At 52.7% G+C, this 12,318-nt stretch overlaps 1 protein-coding gene across 1 annotated transcript in view; it reads left to right on the top strand.

Moving 5' to 3' along the window:
* The window catches only part of PDE10A (phosphodiesterase 10A), a 160,221-nt gene that overhangs the window by 119,713 nt on the left and 28,190 nt on the right, over positions 1-12,318 (top strand). The window contains exons 4-7 of the mRNA XM_066247818.1: positions 2,503-2,645; positions 5,301-5,393; positions 8,362-8,548; positions 10,364-10,506. Of these exons, the coding sequence (XP_066103915.1) occupies positions 2,503-2,645; positions 5,301-5,393; positions 8,362-8,548; positions 10,364-10,506 (566 nt within the window). The remainder of the gene's footprint in view (positions 1-2,502; positions 2,646-5,300; positions 5,394-8,361; positions 8,549-10,363; positions 10,507-12,318) is intronic.

Here is a 12,318-nt window from a genome sequence, read left to right as displayed (position 1 = left end):
CTGAGAGAAATGCCCCCGGAAGGGCCACCCCATGAGGGCCCATGCAGGGCTGTGACTGACACCATGCGGCCCCACCCAGGGCGCCATTGGGCCTGCGGGGGGTGGTGACATGCAGGTCTTTGGGGGGCGGCAACTGACGCCATGAGGGCCTGCGGGGGGGGGACTGACGCCATGCGGGCCTGCGGGGGGGGGCTGACGCTATGCGGGCCTGTGGGGGGGGACTGATGCCATGCGGGCCTGCGGGGAGTGGTGACTGACGCCATGCGGGCCTGTGGGGGGGACTGACGCCATGCGGGCCTGTGGGGGGTGGTGACTGACGCCATGCGGGCCTGTGGGGAGTGGTGACTGACGCCATGTGGGCCTGTGGGGGGTGGTGACTGATGCCATGCGGGACTGTGGGGAGTGGTGACTGACGCCATGCGGGCCTGTGGGGGGTGGTGACTGACGCCATGCGGGACTGTGGGGGGTGGTGACTGATGCCATGCGGGCCTGCGGGGGGGGGGACTGATGCCATGCGGGCCTGTGGGGGGGGGACTGATGCCATGCGGGACTGCGGGGGGGGGGGACTGACGCCATGCGGGCCTGCGGGGGGGGGGGGGGACTGATGCCATGCGGGACTGTGGGGGGTGGTGACTAATGCCGTGCGGGCCTGCGGGGGGGGGGACTGATGCCATGCGGGCCTGTGGGGGGGGGACTGATGCCATGCGGGCCTGCGGGGGGGGGTGACTGACGCCATGCGGGCCTGTGGGGAGTGGTGACTGACGCCGTGCGGGCCTGCGGGGGGGGGTGACTGATGCCATGCGGGCCTGTGGGGAGTGGTGACGTGTACGATAGTGGGTGCAGCATCAGTCAGAGAAGACAGGAGAACTTCAGGAGGGCGGTGCAGGCAAGCGTGTAGCCGAGGGTGCGGCAGGCCTGACTGAGGTCCCTGCCAGCCCTGCTTTCTGTCACTGAACCCAGACTCTGTCTTTCTGTGAGCGTATGTTTTCCTTTGCCGCCAGGGGACACGTGTCCCGCTGTCTCAGGCTTGGTGATGCCGTGGTTGTCTGAGAATTCCTTCTTTTCTCTGAGGGAGAGTTGAATGTCTGTCATCTACAGGGTTGAGGTGGCCGGAGCTCTTGGTATAAGTAAATACAGCATTTGCAGCATTAACTGTAGCCACAACCCACTGGGGACAGTGGGGCCTGTTAGGCATTAAGGAAATATGTGTTGAAGGAGATTGATAAACAAAAGTGATGAGGTGAATGCACAGTTTTCAACCCAGAAACAGAAAAGCTTATTTGTCATAGAAGCACAGGCCACCGAAACAGCTGAAGTGAGTTAGACACTCCATCTGCTATTCACCAGCCATGTGGCAGGGGACAGCTAACCTTGGTGCCCCTGTTTCCTGTCCTGTGTCAAGTGGAGACAGAAGTTTCCCTGACTTCATACTGTTCCTGTGAGGATTAAGTGAATGCATGTACACATCAATGCAGTGAAGTGTATGGAATGTCTGGCACCGACCGAACACTCAACTGTTCATATCATCATCAGACATGGCTGCAAATAGAGTTCACCTGATGTGAACAGGGGCAGGGTGCGACTCGCTAGGGCTTCGAGTCCATGCTTTTCACAGCTGGTATCTCACAACCCCAGCCGGTCAGGGAGGCTTCCCTTGAGGTGGACAGAGGCTCAGCCTGGGGCACTGTGAGGGCGTTTCTGAGAGGCTCAGGAGGAGGGACCTGGTGGCGGAAAGTCTCTTACAGACTTAGGCCACTAGAAGCTCTCCTGCCCACAAGGAAGTGTCTCAGTGCTGGTCCCCCGTGAACCACACGGCTGTGAACTGCACAGATCTGTGCCACTGTACAGGGCAGCAACTCCCAGCCTTTGTCACAGCAGGCACACATATGAACTGACTACTGAAATTCTGTGGCACACTGAAAAATATTTTGCTGATCTGACCAAAAAAAAAAGTGCAATTTTGATTCATTCACCCTGGACGGCTATTGTTGTGTTGCCTGTCATCATTTCTGTGCGACGGTAGGGCACAGCAGCTGGTGCCCCTGTCTGAACAGCCGGGTAGTGTACATTACAAAGCTCCTTGTATTGCGCCGGCTGAATTGCTGACGTACAGGGGACGTGATGCTCTCTCTGCGGGTTCTGAGCCCGCCCCCTGCAGATACCAAGAGTACCGGTGGACTTACGTTTTGGGGGAGTCAGAAGTTGTACGTGGACTTCTGACTGTGTGGGGGCTGGTGGGAGGGTCAGCTGCGTCACAGCCTGAGCACCACGGCCAGACGCTCAGCGGCTGCTGGTCCGTGATGTGTCTGCTTGAGCCAGAGCACCAGCAGTGACTGTGTATTTGGTGCCTTGTATTCGTGTGCCTTCATTTATTTGATTATCGTGCTCACTTCCCACCCAATTAGAGTATAGACTAGCTGCGATTAGAATTGATTTCTGATGACATTGATGTGTGCACTCCTAATTTCTCGCCGCTCACCGTGTTGTGCTGTTTGTCTTTAGATATATGCAAAAAACCTGGTGAATGCGGACCGCTGCGCGCTCTTCCAGGTCGACCACAAGAACAAGGAGCTGTACTCGGACCTTTTTGATATCGGCGAGGAAAAGGAGGGAAAGCCTGTCTTCAAGAAGACCAAAGAGATCAGGTACAGCCCGCTGCGGCTGTCCGCGTGCTGCGTGTGGCTCAACAGGTGTCGTGTCACCCACTGTTCTGTGCCTTTCACAGGTGCGCTGACAGTGCTTGTCCCCCTGTGATGTCATTCCCACCAGGACCCGCCTCCTGAAGGTAGTGCTTCTGGGAATGACATTGCAGTGCCAGGAACCACGCCTGGGGAGCGTTAGCCTCACTCCTGGAAACGCCGTCTTCCGGAGGCGGTCCTTTTGGAAATCATGTTGGAAAAACTTGCTAGTGCTCCCAGGTAGGTAAAGGTGCACCCCACCTGGATGGAGTCTGCAGGGTGTCCTGTGTTAGGAGCAGGGTGTACTGACACGATGGGGTGCCCGCCCACCCCCAGCCAGCAGGGCTGTCTCCAAGTCCAGAGCACGGTGGGAGCTGGCCGGCACCAACCAGTGGACGACCTCGCCACATTGTTCTGTGACTGGGCCGTCCATCTAGTCAGTCACTGGACACGCCTTCGGCGCATCTGGAACCTAAAGCCTTCTTTGTTCTGCAAGTGGCAGCTTTTGTCACGTAACTGAACAGAACAGGGTTTGTGTGGCTGGTGGAGGCTCCACCCAGTCAGAGTCTGAACACCTGCAGGGAGCACTGTATGAAATCAAACATGTGAGAATCAAACTTGACATTCAAAAATTGAATGCTTGTTACAGTTTGCTCTTCTTCTTTTGCTTTGTGTGTCTTGTATAACTACTTTCCACATAATGCACTTTGTGCTCTGATAGTTACGGCATCCTAGGGAAGCACTCTCCATCAGTCATCAAGAGCTGCTGTTCACGGGGCCACCTGTCCTGTGAGGGGACTCACCAGCCGGGAAGGGCCATGTGGTCCTGCGGCACTGGCCATTGTCCCCCACTGGGCATGTCCTGCTCCGCATCCTAGGAGATAGGACCTGTGTTCCACACTCATGTAACTGACTTACAGGCACTGTTTAGTTCTTCTGTTAGTTGCTATGCTTTCGTTGGTTTGCTTTGTAGATCTCAGCCAGTCAGTCTGTACACAGGCATTTAGGTGAAGTCATTTCTCTTGCAGAAGGTTCTGGAGCTCCCTAACAGTGCTGAGATGGGTCTCCTGTGGAGCCTGTGTTCTCTGTCTGGGGGGACAGTGAGGGCGACATGCTTGGCTGTAGATCTGCCCGCAGACTGGGGATGCCGGACATCCATGTGGGGCAGCCGCCTAATATACGGGTAAAGCTATAGCCAGACTACCCTCAGACCGAGGAATCTGCACTGGCCAGGCAGTGGGTTCCGACACTCTGCTCACGGCCGTCTCCTTGGTGGTGGTTGTGGTGCTCACGGCACAAGACAACCAGGGTGAAGACAACCTTGCGTCCTATGCACTGCTGGGCTCACTTTTCATGTTCTAAGTATATCAGTTCTCTTTCTAATTTTTCTTAGTGAAAATCCCTAGGGTGGAGCTTTATTTCAATAATGATTACCTCCTATAATGTTGAAGTGTATTATGATTATGAAAGTTATTTTTCAGCTATTAAAATATGTAGGGCCTGACCTGTGGTGGCGCAGTGGATAAATCGTCGACCTGGGATGCTGAGGTCGCCGGTTCTAAACCCTGGGCTTGCCCGGTCAAGGCACATATGGGAGTTGATGCTTCCTGCTTCTCCCCACTTTCTCTCTCTCTCTCACTCTCTCTCCTCTCTAAAATGAATGAATAAATTTAAAAAAAAAAGAGAAGAAAAGGTTTATTAGCCTGACCTGTGGTGGCGCAGTGGATAAAGCGTCGACCTGGAAATGCTGAGGTCGCCGGTTCGAAACCCTGGGCTTGCCTGGTCAAGGCACATATGGAAGTTGATGCTTCCAGCTCCTCCCCCCTTCTCTCTCTCTCTCTCTTTCTCTCTCCTCTCCCTCTCTCTCCTTTCTATAAATGAATAAATAAAATAAAATAAATTAAAAAATATTAAAAAAAAACTTAAAAAAAATATGTAGGTATTGTGGATTGTAGACATCTTTGTTAACTAAATTTCAAAATGAGTGCGTGACTGATGATAATATTGTAATCAGAAAACTATAAACAGAATATATTTATAACAGAAAATGTTGATATTAAATTAAAACATAAGTATTTTTAGTTAATGCATGTGTTTTGACAGTTTTTAAATTTAACAAATTAGTGAAGTAAGAAAAGTAGAAGTTTTAAAATGTATTATTTTTATATAGTGTTTGTGTTGCAGACACCTTAAAATTCCAGTCCGGTGTCGTGTCCCGGATGTAGTCGGAATTTTAGCAAAGTCCTGGGTCCATATGGGCCACGGTGTGAATTAACTGAGGAAATTTATGTTGAAGCGTATTGTAAATTATAATGTACTTTGCCACTATAAAGGATTATTATTGGTCAGAGCAGGAGAATGCTGATTAATGTTTCAATTTTAATTTATGACAGCATAAATTCATATATTTAAAATTATATCTCAAATCAAATGATTACAGTGCAGTGTCTTCCTGCTTTTGCATTTTTATAATATGATTTAGAATATGTAAATATAAAGTTAATATAAGCATTTAAAATGAAACAGTGCTTTTCATTCAGTATTTGGCATCAGTAAACTGTTGCAGATTGTGCTCTGACAGGTGTATTTCAGGTGTTGCGTCCCTCTCTTCTGTGTGTGCAGATTTTCCATTGAGAAAGGGATTGCTGGTCAAGTGGCAAGAACGGGGGAGGTCCTGAACATCCCGGACGCCTACGCGGACCCGCGCTTCAACAGGTACAGAGGAGCTCCAGGCCGCCGTCACGTCAGGGCGGGGCTGGGCGGTGGAGCCCAGTACTGCTCAGTCCCAGTGCAGTCCAGCTGTCCGTCCATCCGTCCGTCCCCTCTGTGCGTTGTTCGTTCCCTTCACATGACTATTATCAGTCCTCAGTGTTTGCAGATAGCTACAGAATGACGGACACCAAGCCATGAATGGTGCCCCGCTGCAGGAGTTATAACGTTACAGAAGCAACTAGAAAGAAGGGTTAGACTTAGAGGGCTGCTTTTCTCTTCCAGTGTAGTGCTGTGACTGTCCAGAGCACACCCTGTGGGCTCCCCACCAGAGTGATGGAAGCCCCTGCTCTGTCCCTGACCAGCCCCAAAGGGCCTGGAGGAGGCCACTCAGCCTCTGAGCCCTGGTCTCCTGACCTTTCAGTGGGGCACAGGCATGCTCATTTTGTGTTCTGTCTGTTTTACAGGAGACTGGACTTGGGTGAGGGGACACAGTGCCATGTGCAGACAATGTCATAGAGTCATATACCTGACACCTATAAACTTGATTCACCAGTGTCACCCAATCAATTTAGTAAGAAAAGGTCAGAAGAAATAGTCATAACATGTTTGTTACTTCAGTGGACACACAAGTAGAACCTGAGGCACGGCCACTCTCGTCAGGTGTTACTAGAGCCAGGTCAGGACAGCTTATCAAAGTGGTTTCGTTTGAGGCTCTTTGGAGAACTAGAAACCAAATTATATTAAGGTAATGTTAATAGAGCTGTAGAAATTGCATCATAAAATGGATGCTGTGATTATCAGGGAGTAAAAGTTCAGGTATTTTGACCAATGTTCAGTTAAATTAAACATTCAGTTTATTTTAGGAGACACTTAAATGAAATAAATAATGGGAAATTTTATCAGTTATTTGATTAATATCAAATATATACAGCTCATATATAAATACAGATATATCCTAATAATATGTTCTGTCAATAAAGAGTATGCTGAAAACCTGTTTAAAAAAACAAACTTGTTATTTTAGTGCTTAAATATTGAAAGTACTTATGTATCCTTTTATAAAACCTTTATGTGAAAATGTGTAGGTCAGCTAGTAAGAACATGAAAAGACAAGTAACAGATTGTGAGGAAGTATTTATGTCACATGCATCTGACGAAATGCCTGTATCTAAACTCTACGGACAATTCTTCCAACACCACCAGTTACCCCAGTTTAGTAGATATGCCTCAAGATCATATCCAACACTCACAAGAGAAGACCAGTGACAGCCCTCGCCAGTAGCTCAGTTGGTTAGACGTTGTTTCCATACGTCAAGGTTGTGGGTTCAATCCCCCATGGGGGCACAGACAGGAATCAACCAATGAGTGCATAAATAAGTGGAACAACAAATTGATGTTTCTCTTTCTTCCTCTGGCCCTTTCTCTCAAAAGTCAGTAGAATAGCTAAAACTTAGAAGTTCTGTGAATGATCTTTAAGCACCTGATGAGATGTTTGACATACGGGAAATGTGACTTTGACAGCTCCCACTGCACACCAACATGAATGGATAAAATGTTGAACGGTTGACATCAGCAAGGGTGGGCAAGGATGTGGAGGACCTGGGAGCTCCTGCTTGCTCACGAGAGTGTACAGTGGTGCAGCCACTTTGGAAAGAGTTCTGTAGTTTCTTATAAAGTGAAGAATATGCTGACTACACTTAGCCCCCCCACATCTCTCAAAGAAATGAATCATCTGTCAACGTAAACATGTGTGTTTTCACAAATTTTCACAGCCGTATTATTCATAATTATCACAAACTGTTCATAGTAATGTCCACTAACTGGTGCGTGAACAAATAAAATGTGATATTCATTTTATTCATAGAATACTACTCATTAATCAAAAGGGCTGCACCACCACCGATACCATCAGCAAAGGGAATGTAGCTCAACTAAGTCAGGGGCGGTCAACCTTTTTAAACCCACGACCCACTTCTGTGTCTCTGTGAGTAGTAACATTTTCTAACTGCCCACCGGTTCCACAGTCATGGTGATTTATCAAGTAGGGAAGTAACTCTACTTTATAAAATCTATAAAGCAGAGTTATAGCAAGTTAAAGCATATAATACTAATTACTTACCAAGTACTGTATGTCAGATTTTTGCTAAGTTTGGCAGAATAAATCTTTATAAAACAACTTACTATAGTTAAATCTTTTATTTATACTTTGGTTGTTTTGCTACTGCCCACCATGAAAGCTGGAATGCCCACTAGTGGGTGGTAGGGACCAGGTTGACCACCACTGACCTAAGTGAAAAAAGCCAGGCTCAGAGATTACCCTGCAGCTAGCTGCCCGTAGTTACAGGTTACCTGTATGAAATGGAGTCTCGTTTTCAATAACTATTTCCTTTCATTCAAAGTAGGTGAACCTTTTCTATTAAGAATCAATAGCAAGTGCCATTGGCTTTCTAGGTCACAATGTCTCTGTTGTAGGCCGGGGGCACTCATTTAGGAATGATGGGGCTGTGTTCCTTTAGAGTCCTGTTTAAAAAGAGGAGGCGCTGCAGCTGACCCCGGCTCTGACTTCCGTTTATGGGTATTCAGAGAGCTACATCTCTCACACACGTGACCAAGGTCAAAGGAACATGCTCTTTACCATACTGATTTCTCTCTGATCAACAGTTTGTGATTCTTAATAATGCTAGATACTCAAAGCCGAACAGCAAGCCTAAGTCCTCCTGGATACTGGTCTGAAAGATCTGAAAACACAAGAACAAACTGGTTAGGATATTTTTTAAAAGTTTTAGTAAAACACTTTCAAATGCCACATGGCCCTTGAATTTAGAAACTAATGGTTCCATTATAGCTCTTTGTCACAGAGGCATGTAAATTGCAGAACTGAGTTGAGATTTATGATAGAAAATGTGGTTTATCTTCTGTTTTCCGTTTGTCCGTGTTGTGGCGCTGCCCGCCCGCCTCCCGCCTCCCGCAGAGAAGTGGACCTGTACACGGGCTACACCACCCGCAACATCCTGTGCATGCCCATCGTGAGCCGGGGCAGCGTGATCGGCGTGGTGCAGATGGTGAACAAGGTCAGCGGCAGTGCCTTCTCCAAGACCGACGAGAACAACTTCAAAATGTTTGCCGTCTTCTGTGCCCTCGCCTTACACTGTGCCAACGTAAGAGCAGCTCCCAGTGCCCCGTAGTGCGTCAGTGTGGGCGTTAGTGTCCCACCTTTCCAATAAAGTAGTGTGAGGTTTCCTCTTTCCCCATGTAAGTGTCTTTCATAAACCAGAAACAGTGATTCCCAGTGGCTTGTATTTTAAAGAAAGCCTTAAAATGCCTTGAAAGAAACAGAATCTCCTAATATTTTGCCTTTATTTCATGGTGTGAATGTGTTTAAAAAACAAAATTAAATAAAGGTAAAATGCTCAAGCATCGGGTTTACGTTTCATGGTATCTACTGACATGAACAAGGAAATGTTTTCCAAACCCTTAGTGTTTCTCGTAGGTGCTGCACCGCTGTCTCTGTACCCAAACAGGAAAGGTCCTTGTAGGAAAAGCGGGCACCTGCCGGGCCCCTCGGTGGGGGCTGAGGGCTGGCAGGCCTTGCTCACTGGTCCTGGGCAGCCTGGCTGCCCTGAGAGCCCACGCGGGCCTCCGTTTGTTAGGGGGTCTCACTGGAAGGGAGCTTTCCTTTATGTGTTTGTGTTTGGAATGAGGTGACAGTTAGTATGCTATCAACTCTAGTGATCCTCCAGCAACATTACTGGATTCTGAACCTAGGGAAAATTTATTCACCTATTTATAGAACTGAAATCACTATAAATGGGACTTACCACCTGAATAGTTTAGAGAAGTTGCCTCTTTGTAAATAGAATCACATTCCGCAGGGTCAATGCTATTAACAGCTTAGTGATTGACTCAGAACAAAAATGGCAAAAAGCAAGTACTTCAGTGAGCAGAGAAACTGCAGCTCAGTGAGGGCCGTTTCCTGAGAGTCCGTCTTCCTTTGTAGCACCACGGGCCCCTCTGGGGATGTTTGTTGTGACTGGGTTCACGGGAGATGACCTAATGCAGTTGACAGGTATCTTTTTGTTTTGAACATTTTCTGTGTCTTTCTCATGAATTAAAAATGACAGCTTACATTTGTTTAGCCTAAAAGCTGCAGAGAACTCTTATTTTCCACTGAATGATTTTAAAAAATCAGGAAATTTATATTGGTGCTTAGTTTGTTAGGGCTGTCGTACCCATTGCCACAGACTGGTAAATAACAGTAAGTTCTTTTTCTAACAGTTCTGGAAACGAGAAGTCCCAGATCAGGGTATAGGAAGGTTTGGTCTCTTTGAGCCCTCTCCTGGGCCGGTACAGGGCCGCCTGACCCGTGTGCTCCTGTGGTCTTTCCGCGGTTCATGTCTGTCTCATCCCCTCTCCTTATGCAGACCTTAGTGACACTGGATGAGGGCCCGTCCCATTGTCCTTCGGCTTGGACATGAGGTTGCTGAACAGGCTTGCTTCGCTATCTTGAGCATTTTCCCCAAGCATCCTGTGGAGATTAGGAGAAGCCCACCCCATAAGCGCTGTCCCCAGCAGCTATCACGGCTGTGGCGCCTTGCCTGTCCCTCAGTGTCCCCTTGTTTCTGGAGAGGACACATCAGTGTTTATTAAGACCATCAGTGAGAAAGCGTGTGCACTGGAGGTGCCTCTGCTGGCCACCTCTTCCCAGGTCTGGCTCTCCGGGTGGCCCTGGGACGTTCTGAGTATCTCCGCTCCTGAACACACGACTGTGTTGGTAATGAGAAAGGACCAGTAGGTTGTGTCGTGTCTTCACAGCCCCACGTGTGGGCATCTCCACATACACGGGTGTGGGGAGACAGACAGGAGTAGCAGTCAGTGGGCCATGACGGTGGTCTCGATGGAGTTCTGACTCTTTCTTACCAGAGACCCTGAATGTTAGTGACACGGCTGTCTCCGTTTCCCGGTCTGCCCTCCAGATGTACCACAGGATCCGTCACTCAGAGTGCATCTACCGCGTCACCATGGAGAAGCTGTCCTACCACAGCATCTGCACGGCAGAGGAGTGGCAAGGCCTGATGCGCTTCAGTCTCCCCGGCCGGCTCTGCAAGGAGGTCGAGCTGTGAGTGTGCCCGGGTCCCAGTCCTGGTCCATGGGGTGGGCCGTGCGTGCATCCGGGGTCCTGGTCCCTGGGGCGGGCCATACGTGCGTCCAGGGTCCTGGTCCCTGGTGCAGGGCGTGCGTGCATCCAGGGTCCTGGTCCCTGGGGCGGGGCGTGCGTGCATCCGTGGTCCTGGTCCCTGGGGCGGGCCATACGTGCGTCCAGGGTCCTGGTCCCTGGGGCGGGGCGTGCGTGCATCCAGGGTCCTGGTCCCTGGGGCGGGGCGTGCGTGCATCCAGGGTCCTGGTCCCTGGGGCGGGGCGTGCGTGCATCCAGGGTCCTGGTCCCTGGGGCGGGGCGTGCGTGCATCCGTGGTCCTGGTCCCTGGGGCGGGGCGTGCGTGCATCCAGGGTCCTGGTCCCTGGGGCGGGGCGTGCGTGCATCCGCGGTCCTGGTCCCCGGGGCGGGGCGTGCGTGCATCCGTGGTCCTGGTCCCTGGGGCGGGGTGTGCGTGCATCCAGGGTCCTGGTCCCCGGGGAGGGCGGGGGGCGCCGTGCGTGCATCCAGGGTCCTGGTCCCTGGGGCGGGGCATGCGTGCATCCGCGGTCCTGGTCCCTGGGGCGGGGCGTGCGTGCATCCGTGGTCCTGGTCCCTCGGGCGGGGCGTGCGTGCATCCAGGGTCCTGGTCCCGGGGGGGGGGGGGGCGCCGTGCGTGCATCCAGGGTCCTGGTCCCTGGGGCGGGGCGTGCGTGCATCCGCGGTCCTGGTCCCTGGGGCGGGGCGTGCGTGCATCCGCGGTCCTGGTCCCTGGGGCGGGGCGTGCGTGCATCCGCGGTCCTGGTCCCTCGGGCGGGGCGTGCGTGCATCCAGGGTCCTGGTCCCTGGGGCGGGGTGTGCATGCATCCAGGGTCCTGGTCCCTGGGGCGGGGCGTGCGTGCATCCGCGGTCCTGGTCCCTCGGGCGGGGCGTGCGTGCATCCGCGGTCCTGGTCCCTGGGGCGGGGCGTGCGTGCATCCGTGGTCCTGGTCCCTGGGGCGGGGCGTGCGTGCATCCAGGGTCCTGGTCCCGGGGGGGGGGGGGCGCCGTGCGTGCATCCAGGGTCCTGGTCCCTGGGGCGGGGAGTGCGTGCATCCGCGGTCCTGGTCCCTCGGGCGGGGCGTGCGTGCATCCGCGGTCCTGGTCCCTCGGGCGGGGCGTGCGTGCATCCAGGGTCCTGGTCCCTGGGGTGGGGCGTGCGTGCATCCAGGGTCCTGGTCCCTGGGGCGGGGCGTGCGTGCATCCGCGGTCCTGGTCCCTCGGGCGGGGCGTGCGTGCCTCCGCAGTCCTGGTCCCTGGGGTGGGCCGTGCGTGCATCCAGGGTCCTGGTCCCTGGGGCGGGGCGTGCGTGCATCCGCGGTCCTGGTCCCTGGGGCGGGGCGTGCGTGCATCCGCGGTCCTGGTCCCTGGTGCGGGGCGTGCGTGCATCCGCGGTCCTGGTCCCTGGTGCGGGGCGTGCGTGCATCCGCGGTCCTGGTCCCTGGTGCGGGGCGTGCGTGCATCCGCGGTCCTGGTCCCTCGGGCGGGGCGTGCGTGCATCCAGGGTCCTGGTCCCTGGGGCGGGGCGTGCGTGCATCCAGGGTCCTGGTCCCTGGGGCGGGGCGTGCGTGCATCCGCGGTCCTGGTCCCTCGGGCGGGGCGTGCGTGCATCCGCGGTCCTGGTCCCTGGGGTGGGCCGTGCGTGCATCCAGGGTCCTGGTCCCTGGGGCGGGGTGTGCGTGCATCCAGGGTCCTGGTCCCTGGGGCGGGGCGTGCGTGCATCCGCGGTCCTGGTCCCTGGGGCGGGGCGTGCGTGCA

This window comes from Saccopteryx bilineata, chromosome 12, assembly GCF_036850765.1.
Source record: "Saccopteryx bilineata isolate mSacBil1 chromosome 12, mSacBil1_pri_phased_curated, whole genome shotgun sequence".
Classification (NCBI taxonomy): domain Eukaryota; kingdom Metazoa; phylum Chordata; class Mammalia; order Chiroptera; family Emballonuridae; genus Saccopteryx; species Saccopteryx bilineata.
This window is presented reverse-complemented; position numbering and strand designations above follow the sequence as displayed.